Source organism: Rhipicephalus microplus, chromosome 3, assembly GCF_043290135.1.
Source record: "Rhipicephalus microplus isolate Deutch F79 chromosome 3, USDA_Rmic, whole genome shotgun sequence".
NCBI classification, from domain to species: Eukaryota; Metazoa; Arthropoda; class Arachnida; order Ixodida; family Ixodidae; genus Rhipicephalus; species Rhipicephalus microplus.
This window is the reverse complement of record NC_134702.1, coordinates 179739453-179758668: the sequence shown is the minus strand read 5'-3', so window position 1 is coordinate 179758668 and position 19216 is coordinate 179739453. Positions and strand designations below refer to the sequence as shown.

The window sequence follows — 19216 nt, the reverse complement described above, 5'->3', positions numbered from 1 at the left end:
CATTGTATGGATGTTCTGCAGAATTTCCTAACGTTGACTCGTTGGCAGGAGCTTGCTTGTTCAAGTACAAATTCACTGTGTTCATCAGTTTCTTCTTGCCTTTCAATTCATTGTCTTCAATGCTGAGGAGGGAGCTAATTGTATCTGCTGTTGAATTTCCACCTGTTACGCTACGGGCAAGGTTATAAAACGACAGGCAGTTCACTGTGAGGAGAAACTGCTGCGGGGTCGGGTGTGTATTGCAGCCTGAAGACATCCTTACAATTCCAAAAAAGTTCTCAACTTTGTCTTGGCTGAGTCGAGATGTCATCAGGTACGTGTATCCCACTTTCTTGTGTAGGTAGTCGAGGAGCTCAAGAGTGCTGGTAAGGGTTACTCTTAACCCTTCTGCTGTGGATTGGCTGAGGAACTGCTTTTTGTCTGTGTGGTCCTCCCACTTGTTTAGGAACTCAAGCATTTTCTTTATGACTCCTACACTAGGAGAGTTTGGCTGGACGGCTTCTGCAATATATCTGCCAGTCATAACAGCAATCAGAGCTTTCATCCTTTTAAAAAACTTTCCGTGGCATCGATGTTCCAAAAGCGTCTCTGCAGATGTGTACGATAAATGAAAAAGGCCCAAAGTGGACCGTCTCCAAATATTTGAAAAGCATAACTTGCCCTCATTTTCTCGAAATTATTGGGCATTAAGTGAACAGCAGTAATACTTGGCATCGCTTTCAGGGTGACAGAATCACTGTCAAGTTTGAACGCTTCTTTAACAAACTGCAGTGAAACTTGTCCCTCAGGTGTTTTAAATGTGGTGTTCAAAAGTCGGTTGCGCACATTCTTTACAAGGTGCGGGAAATCGGAGAAAAAGTGAATAAAGCGGTTGCTGTCAACAGGATGCACAGCCTTGCAGACAACTTCCTTTGAAGAAGCATGTATATTGAATTTTCTCCACATCGCCCTGTTCCATGATGCCGCATCACAGGTCAGGAAGTCTACAAACAAACCTGCTTTCTCCGCCAGCACTGTCGCCTCGAGCACAATCTTAGCTAAAAGGTCGCCTTTGACATTTTCGTGACTTGCAAATGTTCCAAGCGCCTGTGTCCAGCTACCCACAAGTGGCACGAACATTACGACAAGCCCGTGATTGTGTAGGAGTGAGTGCTGTTCTTCAGGAGTGTACTGCGCCAAATCCACAAAGCCTTCAACTTTGACATCTGCACTTACTGACAGGTTTTCTGACAATTTCATCTAATCTACGACAATACCTCCATGTCGATCGAAGCTGTCAAATTCAGCCACTTTTTTTTTCAGCGCACTTAACATCTTTTCATTAAAACCATAGCCAGTTCTGTATTGAGCTGTGTATTTTCGGATGGTTGTCTCATTTGGCAGAGCAAGAATGTTTTGCTTTCTCATATATTGGTACAACTTCGGGCTTCTTATCTTGAGCAGAATACACTCCAGCATCCATTCTTTATCATACTGCATCCCGCAAGGGCTCTTTCTTTTTGCTGATTCGAAGCACTGTCTGACGGCAAGTTGTTGTTTTGGTGACAGCAAGGTTATCTTTGCTGCTATTACTTCTTCAGCAGTCGCAGCAGATTCATCCTTCAACCTATGAACATCTTTTGCTAGGTTCCCCAGCCTCACCACGAGCCTTTTGTTCCTGCAGGCGTACACCTTCAGCTTTTTCACAGTACTACTGCAGGCCCTTGATGTCTTGTGTCGTTTCCTGATCCGCGACTGCCTTGTGATGAGGGCCTTTCTCAAGTACTTACAGCTGAAGCAGGGCGTTCCGTCTTTCTTGGTGCTTCCAAGGCACTTGACACTAAAAACTGCTCCCGACTTCAACTCAAGCTGGCGTTGCAAATTCACAGTTATGTTAGCTGTCAAAGAATCACCTTGCGTTCCCGCACCCTTGCACAAATGCAGTAGAGATGCTTGGTCCAATACCGCTTCTGCGTCCAGCATCGTAAAAACAGCAGCCTCTGCTACGGATTTCCCTTGAACAAAAGTTCTCAAGTGGATACCACCGTCGGCGTTCACAGTAAAAAACATGGCCTTTTCTACTTTCACTTCACCCGTGGAAGCATTCAGTGAACAAGACGTAACGCACGCACCGTCAACCTCCCGAAGTTTGTGAAATGTCCAGTACCTGTTGGGGAGTTTCACATCCCTCAAAGCTGCAATCGTTGCAAGGGCGTCGTCGTTCGCCGTGGGCTCGTTGAGGACATCAGATACGCTTGAAGTAGACCTGTTTTGCACAGCTGGCTCGTCCGTAGTGGACAGCCGTCGCCTTTTTCGTGGCACATCATCCTCTTCGGATCTCTTCCTTACGTTTCTCTCTGGAGCCAAGCGCTTGCTCAAGTGCGGGGCAACGTTAGGCAGGATGTTGGGAACAGCGTCGGGTGTTAGCGTTGGCGTCCCGCGAGGAATCCGTACCTCCGTGCCGTTGATGATGTGCACATAGTCCCTAACGATGAAACGCTGCTCAAAATGTAGCTCACACACTGCAGAGTCCGGTGTTAGTCTCTTGTCGCCTCTGTGCAAATAACGTTCCCAAACGCTTCTTCGCTCACGGTCTGCGGGCGCTTTAAACAACGAAAGCTTCGCCGTTTGTTTCATTCGAGAGTACCCTGTGCTGCATCCAGGAGCGAAGCAATCGTTCAAGCGTTGTTTTTTAGAAGCCATTCGAACGTTATAGCATGAGAGAAAAGCAGGAGAATCACTTCCAAACAAGCGCGTTCCAGCCAAGGAACCGGCAACGACGGCAATACGAAGCAGCCGCCTTCAAGATTGGACGACTACAGCGCCGCTGCTTCGTTCGCCAGCGGCGGCGTCAACCGGTCCTATGGGTCGCTCTCTCCGCCCGCTTCACTGCCCTTTCTAGTACACTGTACCTGAACCACAGCTTGCTAAGGCAGTCCTACTTCCTAGGTCAAGAGGGTGAATGCATGTACTACCCGTCACGCTGTGCCCTGTACCTGCAGGGCAGCAAGTGAGAAGCAATAGCACGTGAAGCCCTACTACTGGTTCCACATGTTCTTCAAGCCCGACCCTGGCGGTAAGGTATCCGGTTCATCTGCCCCCCAAGCAAGTCGACGATCGGAAGTGCGTGCATGCAGCACTGCTACATGCTTCACTCAACCAAGTACATGGACCCCACGACCATCTATTACGCCGCCAAATACCACAAGAAAATAGCGCCTGATGCCAGAGACCAGTGCTGGATGTGTGAGTGCCACACTTCACAGCTGCAGCACCATGCAGGGATCCGGCGCAAACGAGGACTTTGGCCAAGTGAGATACGCCATGATCAACCAGTCGTCTGGAGACTGCTGCAGTGATGTCTCGAGAAACGGCATCATGCGCCAGGCTCATACACCCGAAAACGTCAGGTTGATGTTCGCCATCATTTGCGATGCTGAGATTGACGCCGACAATCCGGGAATGGTCAGAGAGCACGTAAACGAACCTCCACTGCCTCTGAACGTGGGCGAGATTCCTGCCCCTGGCGATGTCATAGCCCGGCGTAACCAAAATCCTGTGGCATCGTCGTCCTCGTCGTACAAAGTACCGTCGTCGGCCTTGGAATCTTCATTCAAGTCTGAAGCACCTGCGAGCCAGGTCATTGGCCAGGCACACGCTCAGGACTACCTGACACTTGAAGTGGTCAAGGGGAGCATATTCGTGCAGCACCTGCAGAGGCTTGATATGAAACGTCAACAACCCAAGGATAACGCTGATTGTCAGGAAGCCTTCCGAGTCTACAAGAGCAATCTAAAGTCATACTATTCTCGTCCTACTACAAGAATCTACGCAAGAAGTGCAAAAGCCACCAGTGTGAGTTTCGGCATCGTGTTAACGTGACCAGCAGTGCCATGTAGAGAAGCAAGGGCACCGTATCTCGAGACGGAACATTAAGGATATCAAACAACATCACCCCCGAAACTATCTAAACACTATAGCTTGAATGAACAGCTTCCCCCGCTAGACAAGCTGTCACCTGGCTTAGCTTCATCATCTTTCTCAAAGCCATTCCGTCTAAGTGTAACACCTTTTGGCAGACTCACTCACAGCTGTCTTAAAACATGTGCAAGTTCGTTTCTAACACCGCCTACTATATTCGCTATTAACTTTTCCAAATGCTCTACCAACTAGCCCAACCACACATTCTTTTACAATACATTTCTAGTACAGTGGGCCTGTCTTTTAACCCATTAGACCTTGTGTCAATAATTGATGGACTTGTGCGCAACATCATCGAGGCCACATGCCAAGCAAGGAAGTGTGCCTTCTGCATACGCAACGGTTTCCCTCCTGAGGAAGTTCGTGCCTTATTTGGAGGTGTTCAACCACCCTGGAGACATGTCAAAAGGGTCTGCAAGATTCTCAAGGCGGAACTTCGGTGTCAGGTGCGTTTGTTTCATGACTGGCTCTACGTGGTCCACTACAGTCTTCTTGCGCAATGGCAGGCTGCTCAACACCTTCGATGGCTGAGGCAGCAACTGGGCGTACTCACGGAAGTGAGGTGGAAGCAGGTGCTGAACCCACTGCTCAAGGTGTTTGATAAGCAAAGAAAGGAAGAACAGAAGCGCATTATGGTGCTACAGGACGCATACATTCCGGCAGAAATCGAGAGATGGCTTCGGAAGGGACCAAAGTTTGCCGTTCCGCCTCGCATTTCTGCCCATTAACTTGTCGGACTAAACAGGGACTTGTCTGTGAAGGCCAAACAAGACCGGGACAGAAACCTACAAGTTGGTATGAACTGTTTGTCGAAATGTGCACCGCAGAATCAAGGTAGACCTAATGTTAAAGGCTTGAATAACATCGTGTCGTTCTTTAAAAACCACAAATTAACGTTAATGCTAGCCGACAAAGAAAATTGGTTTGTGGTCATGCCTGAGGGAGTATACAAAGAAAAGGCTTAGCGGCTATCAAGAAGAACTTCCGCCCAGTTAAGTTGGGAGTGACTCGAGTTAGGTCTAAGTTCGCTGATGTTTGCAAGAATTCGGGACTTACAATGTTAGCTAAGGATTTAAAGAACAGCACAGGGAGCAACATCAACGTTTTTTTCTCAGCCAAGACACACAAACCGGATGTACCTTTTCGCACTATTGTTAGTGAAGGAGGGTCTTGGCAGATTAACGTTAGCGGATTTCTTCAGAGCAAGCTAAAGAATCTCGTGGTGAATGACCCTTTCTGTACAAAGGGCTCAAATGATGTGTGAGACTTTTTGTGGTCTCGCGTTACTACAGGCAACGCCTTTTCAGTGGATGTCGTAGATTTGTATTATTCCGTGCCGCATGACAAGCTTCTAGCCTCTGTAAAATCCTGCATAGAAGAGAATGATGACGTCGATTTTATCAATGACGCGGGCGTTAATGTAGACAAGTTTTTATTGCTCTTAGAATTTTGTCTCAATGCAACTTTTATTATGTTTGACGAAAAGCCCTTTCTTCAGCGGCGAGGAATCTGCATTGGTTCCTGTGTCGCACCGGCCCTTTGCGATATTTTTTAGCGGATGTAGATAGGGACTTGGACAATGCTTTTAAGGGGGAGGGGGGAGGTTTTAAAGGTTTTTAGGTACGTTGACGATGTTTTAATTCTTTTAGATAAGCAGGGCGACCTTACGTCCCCTGATTTTATTTTAAACGTTTTTATAAGACTAGGACGAGGGCTTTCCTTTACTGTTGAATTGCCTCAAGAAGCTTGTCTGCAGTTTTTAGACTTAAGCCTCACGTGGAACAATGAGCATCTTTGCTGATCTTATTATCCTTGTGCTGAGAAGCAGCTGTTGCCGTACGATTCTGCCCATTCAAAGATTGTGAAGAGGGGCGTTGCGCCTCTTTGCTTGGAATCAGCGCTAAAGAGGTCGTGCCCACACAGCATGAAACTTAGTTTCCTCAATCAGGTGAGCCGACTAGAGGCTGCTGGGTTCCCTCGATCGGTCATTACGGCCGTTGCTGAATCACTTCTGCAGAAGTTTAAACGTGGAACACGGAAAGCGATGACTACTACCCAGTCCTTAAAAACTAGGCCACAAGTTGTGCCATATATTCATATGGTCTCGCACAACCGCAAGAAAGTCGCAGCCAGGCACGGCATACCGATGGTGTTTTCCACACCAGAAAAAATTAGAAGACTGTGCCAACGTGTGTGCGATAGGAAGAAGCGCGGCTGCCAGGGGAAACATGAGAGGGCCTTTGTTAAGTGTTCCATGGCGGTTGTGTACTCCATACCCTTATCCTGCAAACATTGGCCAAAGCGAACGGTGTATTAATGACCAATTAAGGGAACACGCCCAAAAATTAACAAAAAGAGATGACAAGTATGCGCACCTGGTTGCGCATGTCATCTCGTGTGGCTGTGACGCACGATTTTCTGAGACGAAGATTCTCGGCAGAAGCGCAAGTAAAACTGCACGTGAAGTGTTAGAGGCCTTTTCATTGAAAAAAATAAAGACCACTGTGTAAGCGCCTTCAATTTCGTTGTTACCAAGCGAACTTCAGTTTATCGCTCTGAGGCTATGCCATTGGTTAAGTGTACGTATTGATAATGTATGCTGTTGGCCTTCTATGGTGTGTGTGCGCACAATATGTCCTGTATATATTCAAGCCCATAATCATGAAGTGGTTTTGGGAGGTTAAACCCCACATATCATTATATTCAAGCCTTCGAGCTATGAATAAATTACTTGGAAGTGAGCGCTAGGTGTGTTTGATGCATGGGTGTGTGCGTGTGTGTGATCGTGTCAAGTTTTCGCGCTCGAATCAACTTTTCGAAATATATTCGCACTGCTGCAGAACGACTGTATTCATTCTTTCCTTCATGGATGCTGGTCGAGAAAAAGCAAGGAATCTCATATTCTTGGGTAATTAAATAATATAACCGCTAATAAGCATCTAAATTTTTTTTCTCTTTCAGTTCTTTATGAAATGAATGTACAGTTGACAAGTTTATTCACAAATGCTCAGAGGCACTCACTTGTACTCCAATTACGGCATAAAAAGGTAACTGCTAAGCGCGCAGCTTTCTTTGATTGATTATCCGCATTAGTGATGCAACCAAGGTTGGGTTATTCGAAAGGATAAGTTTTTTTTTTTTATGCGAATGATGTCCGCTCTTTCCGTTAGTCTATAACAACGCCCCAAAAATGCTCAATTTAATGTAGACAAAAAAAAAGGATGTCATTTTGCGTGAAATTATACGACATCAACGCCATATTCGTGTAAATAAAAATTATTGAGGCTTGCCGTCTGGATTCATTATGACCGTCCAGAACCGTAATCTTAGCCCACGGGTGCCTGCATAAATTTCACTCAATATTAAAATTATGCATGGTGACTCAAGTTGTAAGCAACAACATGTCATTCCATTTTCTGTTTATTTGAAGGGACAATTTAAATACCGATGTGTCAGAATATATTAGACAAATATTTTGCTATAGTGAGATGAGGACCATGCTATAAATGGGTATCTCAAGCACATTTAAGGATTGTCCTATAATCGATAAGCAATAGCAGCTAAACATAAAACAACAAGGCAAAACTTCGTTTATTACTGAGTTGCTAAGAGGCTGCATCAACAGAATGTATAATTATCCTTATGCTTGGGAGGATGCCAAGTGCTCATTACGATGTACTTCAACTACAAAGCTGCACCTACACCGATTTGTGGTAAACGAAGGCTATGAGAACGGTACACAGAACTCTTGGAAAGTGCCCAACCTGATCTTATTGCTGTGTATATACAGCCAGTCAAGGCCAAATGCTTATGTAGACAGTGCTACGCAAACATACAAACAGTTACACTTGCGCTAACAAAGCGGAACAGGAGAGTTATTTATTGGGCAAGTTGGTACATACTTAGTAAACAGCAAAAGCCACAAAATGCCGAAATTGGAAAAAGCAGTGCAGCAGGAACAGAGACGAAGAGCAGAGGTGTGACACTAACAACTAACGTTTATTTCGGAAAAAACTTTCCTCCCAAGTCTGTACAATGCATGCGCAGATAACAAATCAACACACCAAGCAAGCTAATCTAGGCAAATCACCTGTTTGCTAGAAACAAACATTCTTTCCTGGTGAGATAAACTGAAGCTGCGCTAACACATTTGTTAGGACCTGGCTTCCAGATATGGAATGCCTCAATAATCTCCCATTCACACTGTGTCATAGCCTTACCTAAAATTGCCACCTTATCAAAAAGGGGCGTACAACCACACGACTTGCAGTGGAACAGCAAGTTACCGCCAGTGCCCGAGGGTAGAAGGTTTTCGTGCTCCTTCAGCTGAACATTGACGCATCGACCAGATTGTCCAACGTAAAACCTGTCACAACTTAAGAGAATCACGTACACCACACATGTGTTACACACGCAGTATTTCATGACATGTTTTATGTCACACATACTGCTTGTTGTGCTAAAGCTTCCGCTTTGTCAGTCCCTTTCTAGCGTCCCCTCCCTTCAATTCATTGGTCCACCCGCACCCCAGAACAGTGAGAAGGCACCCTTTTCGACAGCACCCCCGAGGTCTGCCGGGCACTCAATCTGAGAGCTTGAGCTGTCGCAGAGGTTACCATAAGTGTCTTGGAATAGGCACCCGCCCCGTTTTCTTTGAAATTTCATAATGAAATGTTTTTATCCTTATCCTTTGACAAATGCGCCAGCAACTGAGTGACCTTTGTGCTCTCCCCAATCACGAGTTTGATAAGTGAGCGCAGGAGAGACAATGTTCCGTGGAGGTGGCGCTATTCTAAACGTAAAAAAGGACGACTTTCAGAGCGAGCCCAACGCGCGCCCTTGGTGCCATCTCTCTACTGATGATGAAAACGCGCAGAAATGTCGAAGCTCCGAGGACCGCCAAAGGGTCTGTGGTGTATTCACAACTCCTACTAAACGCTAGCCACCTGGCGGCCGCGCCTGGAAACGGCACTAACAGCGTCAACCTTGAAAGGACCTGTCACCATGTTGCGCACGCAGAGATGTGGCAGCATAGTTCCTTTATTTTGTAGCGTTAGCTACACTGGCCTCGCTGAGCCAATTTCGCGTGGCACTGGTCTGCGCATGCGCAATGATACTCCGCCACTGCCGTCGCGCGCGGCTCGCCTCCAATTGCGCGCAATACGATGCGCTGCGCAGACGATCAGTGGTGTCACGCACTGGAGCCGGCACCCCCCTCGCACTTGGCCACGCGCGACTCGCCCCCGCCGGTGTGCACTTTCCAGAAGAGGGCCGTCATAGCCTTAGTAGACATATGGACGCCGACGTGCGTGCCTTTCCAGTGCAGTCGCCATCTGACACTGCGCTGGAGCTACTTGATAGCGCCTCTGACTGGGGTTTGCCACTGTGGTATAACCATGAAGAAGGAGAGTGCAAATGCTGCTCAACGGTGCAGTAGAGCGGAGAAGCTTAGCTCATCAAATCCCGAAGTAGTTGCCCGGCAAAATAAATATACAAGTGCCACATAATACGTATACCGTGTGTGTGTCATTGGAACAGCTGTAACCATGATATCTGAAAAGCTAAGAATAATCAGCTGAACCTTTGCTAACGCTACGTATATCCTGGTATAGCTGAGCTAAGCCACTGCCATTTTTCAGCATGCTGCACTCGAGAGCCCGAAAAAGAAGGAAGCGATGTCGAAAGGCCATTGAAGTATGCTGCAATGCTTGGCATTGCGGTGGCAAAATGGCAACATATCATTCTATCACTTTTCGAAAGTTGCAGACAACGTACGATGGAGAATGGTGCATTGCAAAGGAGATGCTGGACACTACGGTAGTTTTTTCTAATTAATTTGCCCACGATAACCTAATTCTCTTCAGTTGGTACACCATTATGTAGCGCGTGTACATTCTTATCAATATTCGGGCTTCTCTAAGCACGGAGCATAGTTTGTTTATATAAACAAGTGCTTTAGAAAACTTGTTGAGTGCCCCGCCGCGGTGGTCTAGTGGCTATGGTACTCGGCTGCTGACCCGCAGGGCGCGGGTTCGAACCCCGGCTGCGGCGGCTGCATTTCTGATGGAGGCGGAAATGTTGTAGGCCCGTGTACTCAAATTTGGGTGCACGTTAAAGAACCCCAGGTGGTCTAAATTTCCGGAGCCCTCCACTACGGCGTCTCTCATAATCATGTAGTGGTTTTGGGACGTTAAACGCCACATATCAATCAATTAAAACTTGTTGAGTTATGTGTGCGAGTGTATTTTTCGCATATGCTTCTTTTCTCTGCAAATCGTAGTGCTACCCATTTTGAAATTAGGCTGCAGTCATTTTTTTATTTGGCATGGGTGTGTACATACATGCACAGAAATGCACGTGCGATGGTCGCGTGCATGTATGTTCGTGCATATTTTTATCAGGTCCATGCATTCGTAGCGTCGGTAGTGTGCGTGCATATATCTTCTTTGATTATCAACTACTGCCTACACTTGTTTGACAAGTGAATGTTGGGGACCACATGACCTTATTCATTAGAAATCTAATTAGATAGATTGGCAAACAAAAAGAAAGGAGCACTACTATCACAATTTAAACTACGATTTGCCTTAGCTCAAGATACACTGGTTCAGGCTTAGCTCCGTTTTGTGATTCACTGAACAGCATGCGTATTCAGCTTTCGATGGGACAACAGAACTCAATGAAATACATGCAATCCGCAGCGCAAATTGCAGCGTAGTTGCTGTCAAGACCTTGCCTGTAGCAGTGTAACAATGCGGGGCAAAAGTGCTAGCACCATTCGGAGAAGCTCGCTACTCATGAACATTTGCCTTTTTCAACCTAGGGCTCGCTAGGCAGGCTCTTTAACTTGAGGTAAATCTGATTCAGTTCGCTCAAGAAGTTCAATGTCTGCGTGCAAAGCACAAATATTTCCGCTGTTTCACCAGTAATATCGATTTCATTTGATATGTGGAGTTTAAAGTTTTAAAACCACCTTATGATTTCGAGAGACGTCGTTGTGAAGGGCTCCGGAAATTTTGAACACTTGTGTTTCTTTTTTGTGCACCAAAATTTGAGCACACGGGCCGACAGCATTTTCACCTCCATCGAAAAAGCAGTCGCCGCAGCTGGGATTTTATCTCGCAACCTGCGGGTCAGCAGCTGAGTATCTTAGCCACTAGACCACCGCGGCGAGATCGCCAGTGAAATCCTTTATGCCGATGAGAATGATGCGGTCAATGCGAACGAGAATAAAATGACGCCATCCGACACCACAATCAACAAACTTACGTACAGCACCAAGCGAAAGGGCCGCGTTGACAGCGTTCAGCGTAGCCACCTTTGTTTTTTCAATCAGTGTTGCCCACTCACGCAGCGTTTTCTGGAGTTGCGACTATAAATGGTTTGCGGTTAATACTCTACACAGTACGCTCTGCTGTGTGGCCTAGTTGTTGGCGCTGTCAGCTGTGGTAGGAGAAGTCCCTGGTTTGGCACCCCACGACAGAACGTTTCTCTTTCGTTTTTTTTTTCTTTGCAGTCTGTTATTATAGATTTCACAATGTCATATCCGTGACGGGAATAGGTCAACGAAGCTGTGGTGGACCTTGGTATAAGAACTTCCGTGTCAAAAAAAGAAATGTGGGACTGCAAAATAGTATCCAAGCATGAACGTTCAGGTACGTTATGTTTTGTGTGTATTCTCCACTTTCCCCATTTGAACGCAGTGCATATACATGAGCACCATGATGAAAACACGTGTACACAGATATCACTACGCAGCATCGAAATCAGGTACTCTACAGAACAGTCAGATGCTTCTAACGCAGCTAGTATAAGGCTAGTATTTTAACACACCATCACTGTAGCGCTGGCCAGAATTAAAAAAAAAAAACGAAGGTATTGCGAACAGAAGCGCAACATATGAGCAAAACTACCCATGTGCAAGCTTGCAGCGCACTACAAAGCACATGTCACCACTGTAGCAAAGAGCAGCACTTGTGTAGCTTCCTTCCATTTTTTTTATTTTTATAGTGGTAACACACTCATTTATCATATGCTTCTTGCCCGTTCTGAAGTGCAATGCTGACTGCGTGAACAACGCTGCACTCTGAGCAGTGAAATTCATGAACAGCTGATGTTTCTGCATAATGCGTGCACGTACAGTGGACCGTGCCAATATGCGGCGAAATGCGAGTGCCGAAGCTGTTATTCCTTATCGGATTTAATATTGCCACGTGCTTTTCTTATTTACACTTATGTTTCATTTGGTTTTCGCACACAAAGCCTGTCTGGAATGCTCAGCGCAAACTGCGCCTTACTGTTCTAGAAGGTTGACAATTATTGTAGATCATTTTGTTAAGATTACGCCCACATCGTAAACATCCCGGAATATTCTCAAGCCTACGTCACAGTAATATAAAAGGTTAAGAGAGGACACTTCTACAGGCTCCTGTTACTGAATTGGGTTCGCAGCGCTCCAAACAAATGTTGGAAGCCTTCAGAGCCTCAGAGATGGCAGATCGCAAAAAGGACCGTCTCGAAAGCCATTTTATAGCGATTAGAAAAATTACACGGCATTCGAGACTACATCAGTGCATGTGGTTGTCTCGAAGACGATAAGTTTTTTGTTTTTTTTAACTCGCTGCTTGCATGCAGCGAGCAGCTTTGTGTATAGCCTCCAGAGCTACAACTACTTTGTGTTAATGCAGACGTTTTGTATAAACAAGACAAGCATAAGAAGAGACGAAAGTTTTTTTTTTTTGTCAAGTCACGCATAGTCACGTTCTCAATAGGCACCAGGCGAAGCAGTTTGCAAGAAACGATGGTAGCACCAGAACACACAGCTTAGCGAGTAGACACAGCAAAACTGGGCCCGCCATTGCATAGCCTAGGGATTAGACGCAGCAAAAGCGGACTTGCCAGGATACATTTCTTTTTTAGTTGTCAACAAGGGGTCAGGCGCGATTATGGAAGCGCCCAGGAAGCGTTCTTTGAAAACGTGCCAAAAAGAGCACTAACACCAGCATTTCGATGTGTTCAGTGAGAGTTTTATTTTCATAATATTCCTGGCGGTTGGTAACAACGTTGATGCTGCCCAAAAGAGCTCCGTCGCACCCTCTGGTCCAGTGTCGGATGCCTATGAGCGCAAGCAAATTATCAGTGCACGACACAATACATAGAATGGCGACAAGTGCTACAATATGTTTAAAATAAGTTCTACAGTGTAAACAAATAAATGGGCAATATTAAGAAAAATTCTGCAAAACAGTAAAAGTGCAGAAGACAGTATTTGAAGAGGAATACAACAGTAGTCTTTTGAAGGCTAGTCTTTCTCATTAGGTATTACTTTAGGGATGCATAGCGAACAGAAATAAAAGCTGCTTACTACAGTTGTCAGCCAAACACAGCTACACATACAATGCAAGAAGCAAGCCACAGCTATGCTTCAATACGCATCTATAACCCAGTTTAACAGAAGTGTCCCAGCCACATTGATAGTGTCATCATAGAAACAACACAAGACCCGGGCCTTTCACTTGGAACTTTTATCAAAGCACAGCAACTTTAGTTTACGCACTGACATTTCATTAGTTACAACATTTATCACTGCTTCAGCCTGGCAGCTCTATTTCCGCCACGTACAAGTAGTGATCAAGCAGAGTTCAAAGCAGATCATATTTCCCCTCTCCCTTAAAATAATAGTTCCCGCCGTGGTGGTCTAGTTGCTAAGGTACTTGGCTGCTGACCCACAGGTCGCGGGATGGGATCCAGGCTTCGGCGGCTGCAGTTTCGATGGTGGCGAAAATGCTGTAGGCTCATGTTCTGAGATCACGATGTACGTTAAAGAACCCCAGAAAATCGAAATTTCCAAAGCCCTCTGCTAGAACGCCTTTCGTATTCATATGGTAGTTTTAGGACGTTAAACCCCACATTTTAATCAATCTTTTGCACAGTAACCTGGCAATTTTATCATCTCACACTAACGTAATGCTGGGAGGTTTTCGCATCCTTTACGTTTCGTTTTTTTTTCACATGAAGCACCATATCTATGCTTTAAGCTTGTCGAGCTGCAAAGCAGAAACCGAGGATTGAAATCTGACTTTGTCCAAGTTGCGGTTAACATACCTGACATGCCAGCACAAGCGTATTGTACAATAAATTTTCAGGAACCTGTCACGGCAATCCACTGAACAAAGTTGAAAACTCATGAGTGACAGTTTATCGGACAAGGTTGAGCAGACACCATGACAATTAGCCACCCTTTCAACAGTTGAAAAAAAAGGCAGATTCCATTTCGTGGAACATCTGAAATGCACTGACAGATAGAGCAGTCCAATTTGCATACAGCTCTCTAGCACATGATAAGCTTTCAACATAGTGAAATGCTGGTAGTTTTGCTGTAATTGGTTTTGATCATCCTTCAGAAATGCCGAACAATGGCAGTCCCCTGGACACTTCTCAAGAAACTTCTTAATCAGAAACCCCGCGGCATAATAGGGTGCTGCATTATCGACAGGATGCAACTGCTTCAGTAAAGCTAGCAAGCTGATACTCTCAAGTGAAGGGAAGTCGTCTGAGCAAGGCAGCTGAAAATGATCTGCAAGCGACAGCTTGTGCAGTGAAAATGGCGAGAGCTCTTGAAGAAGTACACATTTGTCCTCCTCAACATTTTCTTTATCTAAAGGTTTCATTATTTTTAGGATCGTTATGTGCTTTAGACCACATATGAAATTGGGAACAGTTGGGTTTAAGTGGCATGCCCTCCCCTTTGTCTAATACTTCCAAACATGTTTTTTTATAGGGTCCTGCTGAAGTCGCCAGCTAAGGAGAAAGCTGAAGCTTTTCTTATTTGAAGGCTCTTCCCAAAGCATCGGGATTGCTTTTATGGTCACCTGCCATCCTATAAGAGTATGCGGCTGCCGCCTGCCTTCAACGTTCCTAGTAGCAATCCATGAAACAGCTGCCTCAAGGAAGTCATACACTTCAGATTGCCCTTTGAGAATAGCATACCTCAACTCCTAAGCGTTCTTCTTTGCGCTTGAACTGTTTAATGCATTGAAAAGTTTGTTCGTCCTGTCACAAAAGTTAGCCGTGCACAACGCAGCGTCCGGCAGTTCTTTAACAAATGCAAGTAAAGTAATAGCAATGGAAGCCCCGCTGCGGTGGTCCAGTGGCTAAGGTACTCGGCTGCTGACCCGCAGGTCGCAGAATCGAATCTCGGCTGCAGCGGCTGCATTTCCGATGGAGGCGGAAATGTTGTAGGCCCATGTGCTCGGATTTGGGTGCACGTTAAAGAACCCCAGGTGGTTGAAATTTCCGGTGTCCTCCACTAGGGCGTCTCTCATAATCATATGGTGGTTTTGGGACATTAAACCCTACATATTGCCGCGCCCGAAACAAAGAACGAAGACGATGTGCACGCCAACAGCCTCGTGAAAAGGGGGACTGAAGAAGACGACGTGCTTTTGTTTTGCTCGCCTGCTCTTGGCTCCTGCATAAAAACACACGCCGTCGGTTCTCGGACTCAACGTCTCGGTGCACTGCTTAAGTTGAACCGCGACACTGGTGGAGGTGCTGGGTAGCAAGCCTGCCGATGCTCAACACCCCATCTGGGAGCCGTTCATCAAGTCCCGACACGCAGCCACCTGTTACGACACCAGTGCACCGCTTCAGTCGGCGGTTGCTAGGCCTATCTCCTGAGCTGACCTCCTTCGACGAACATTCTACCAGTCATTACGTACCTCTACCAATGGCCTGCGCTAGCCAGCCACAGTTGGTCCAAGGGATACAAGGCAGTCCCGTTTCCAATCCAGCCCAGGTAACACTTCTTCAGCCACTTGTGCCTGATCGCTTCAGTGGTGCCCCACACGAAGATGTTGAAGATTGACTTGAGCATTACGAACGCGTTGCCGATATCAACCAGTGGAATGCTCGCCCGCACGTATTTCACTCTCGATGACGGCGCTCACACGTGGCTTGAGAATCGAGAAGGCCGTATATCCACATGGGATGACTTTCGTCAGCAGCTGATTGACACCTTTGCTAGCGTCGACCGTCGAGAGCGGGCTCAGCAGTTGCTCGAGTTAAGGCTTCAAAAACCTAACGAAACTGTGGCAATGTTTGCTGAAGACGTGACGCGCCTCTGTCGTCGGGCTGATCCCAACATGTCCGAGGAGAAGAAGTTGCACTACCTTATGCGCGGCGTGAAAGAACAACTGTTCGCTGGACTTGTGCGCAATGCCCCAACTACCATGGCCGATTTTATAAGACAAGCCACTGCCATTGAGCGCGTTCTGCACCAAAGATCGAGCCAATATGATCGCTCGTCCACTACCACCCCAATCAACGCCGCTTCAGTGACTCTGGACAATTAGGGCTCCCTACGTGACCTTATCAGAGATATCATCCGCGAAGAAATTCAGAAGCTTTGGACTCCTCCAGTGGATGCACCAGTGACCGCCGTTGCCGCAGTCGTTCGTGACGAACTTAGGCACGTTTTTTCAGCAGCTGATCTCGGTCGCGATCAGTGTCAACTGAGTTACGTTGACGCTGTCCGCCGACCACCACCCGTCCCGCCTATTACATCATACTACCAGCCACCTACAGCCGCACCTTCGTCGCAACCATTGCAGGAGGCTTTCAGACGTCAGCCCATGTCTCCGATGTTTCCATGCCACCAGCCACCACTTGCCGCGCCTTACTCACCACCACGAGAGGACATAAGACGCCCACAATTTCGCACAACAGACGCTTGGTGCACCGTCGATCGGCGCCCTCTCTGCTTCAACTGTGGTGGTGCCGGCCATATAGCTCGCTATTGTTGGTACCGCGACACATCGCTTTGCCCGTCTCAACCAGGGTACGACGGTCGCCGTGCCAATGACGACTACATTGTTTGCCATGACGACCCTGGTTTTCGAGGACCTTCAACAACGTGATCTCCCTATCACGAGTCGCCTCCTCATCGCTAGCCCAATTCCGCCCACAGGTCACGCTCTCCATCCCCTGCTCAGACATCATCACCGAATCGAGGTACTTTTGCTGACCTTCGGGGAACAAGGTCGCCCAGCCCTTACCGGGGAAACTAAAGGCGGCGACCTCTCGGGGTAAGGTCGCAGCCCGACCACAAGACGATAAAAAGTCCCCAGTACTGCCGCGACAGAACGACTTGACGCCGACGAATATTAACAACGACGAAATGGTGAGCACCGACCTCAATGTAATTATTGACAAAGAGCAAGTTACACGGCTTTAGTCGATACGGGTGCTGATTTTTCCATAATGAGTCACAAGCTGGCTGATCATCTTAGAAAAGTAAAGACGCCATGGACAGGACCACATATAAGAACAGCGGGTGGTCGATTACTGCTTCCTACAGAAAGATGCACAGCAAGAATCAGCATAGGAGATTCTTCTTTCGTCGCTACTTTCATTTTCTTCCAGTGTGCTGCAAAGATTTAATTATAGGAATGGACTTTCTCAGGGACCACGGCGCAATAATCAACATCCCGGACCGCGTGGTTTCATTTTACGAGAGTGCTCGTCTGACTGATCCTACATCACCAGAGCACAAATCCTTTCGTCTCAAAGACCACAATATAGTCATGCCGCCTTGATCATGTATCCTCGTTTCAGTAGCATGTGACGTACCGTTCGACGGTGAAGGAGTCGCCGACCAACTAACCTCGCTGCTTTTCACTCACGAGATTTCCGTAGCACGAGGAATAGTCAATGTCACCGACGGCCAAACGAACTTGCTGTTGACCAATTTCACTGCCGAGGGACGGCACCTTCCAAAAAGCACAACATTGGCACATTTCGACGAGATCATAGATGTTTGTGACTGCTTTTCAGCACTCGAAGCAACACCTGCACAAGGCCCACATAACCTAGCACCTAACCTTGACGTCAGCCCTACTTTAACCCAGCAACAGCGGGAACGCCTGCTTGTGCTGCTAGACGAGTTCCACGACTGTTTTGCGTCGACCTCGAAAGTTGGCCGGACGTCCTTGACCAAGCACCGAATCATCACAGAGGACACGGCTAGACCAATCCATCAAAATACGTACCGTGTGGCTTCAAAAGAGCGAGAAGCGATAGAACAGCAGGTAACAAAAATGCTTGAAGACGACGTCATTCAACCGTCGAAAAGCCCCTGGGCATCACCTGTTGTTCTAGTGATAAAGAAGGACGGCAGCCTGCGTTTCTGTGTGGACTATTGAAAGCTAAATCAGGTTACAAAAAAAGGACGTGTACCCGCTTCCCCGCATAGATGATTCGATTGACAGGCTTCGAAACGCACGTTACTTCTCTTCCATGGACTTAAAGAGCGGATATTGGCAAATTGAAGTAGACTCCAGGGATCGTGAAAAAAAACGCTTTCGTGACGCCAGACGGACTGTACGAATTTAAGGTTTTACCATTTGGCTTGTGCTCCGCTCCTGCTACTTTCCAGCGTCTCATGGATACCGTTCTCTCTGGCCTTAAATGAAGAACCTGCCTAGTATACCTTGACGACGTCGTTGTGTTTTCTACAACGTTTGACGAACACCTTGAACGATTGCAAGTGGTCTTGCAGGCCATACGGGGCCGCAGGCCTGACGCTCAAGCCGGAGAAATGTCACTTCTGCTTTGAGGAACTGCAGTTTCTTGGCCATGTCGTCAGTTACGCAGGAGTTCGTCCAGACCCCGAAAAAGTTGCCGCCGTCGCACAATTTCCAACACCATCAGGTAAAAAGGCAGTGAGGCGTTTTCTGGGTCTCTGTGCATATTATCGGCGATTTATTCCAGATTTTGCGCGCATTGCGTCACCTTTAACTCGTCTCACGAGGGATGACGTTGCATTTGTTTGGGGCGTCGAACAGGAAGATGCTTTCAATGACTTGCGGCAACGTCTACAGACGACCCCCGTGCTTGCCCATTTTGATGACACAGCCCCTACGGTGCTCCATACTGACGCCAGCAATGTTGGCCTCGAAGCTGTGCTTGTACAGCGCCAGGATGACGAGGAAAGAGTGATCGCTTACGCAAGCAGAACTCTGTCACGCACAGAAGCAAATTACTCGACCACTGAAAAGGAATGCCTCGCCGTGGTGTGGGCAGTTATGAAATTTCGCCCATACCTGTACGGCCGCCCATTCAAGGTTATCAGTGACCACCATTCGTTGTGTTGGTTAACAAGTCCGAAAGATCCTTCAGGGCGATTGGCACGCTGGAGTCTTAGACTACAAGAGTTTGATATAACGATAGTGTATAAGTCGGGAAAACGACACACGGA

General features: G+C 47.0%; 1 protein-coding gene across 4 annotated transcripts in view; it reads left to right on the top strand.

The window, feature by feature from the left end:
• LOC119185244 (uncharacterized) overlaps positions 1-19216 on the top strand; it is a 548537-nt gene that overhangs the window by 43165 nt on the left and 486156 nt on the right. The window contains exons 1-2 of one of the 4 annotated variants that reach the window (XM_075890599.1): positions 6921-7007; positions 11477-11615. The exons of 2 other annotated variants lie outside the window; for them this stretch is intronic. In XM_075890599.1, coding sequence (XP_075746714.1) covers positions 11576-11615 — 40 coding nt within the window. In that variant the 5' untranslated portion in view covers positions 6921-7007; positions 11477-11575. Of the gene's footprint in view, positions 1-6920; positions 7008-11476; positions 11616-19216 lie in introns of those variants that run through there. One more of the 4 variants, XM_075890598.1, reaches the window with a different exon arrangement.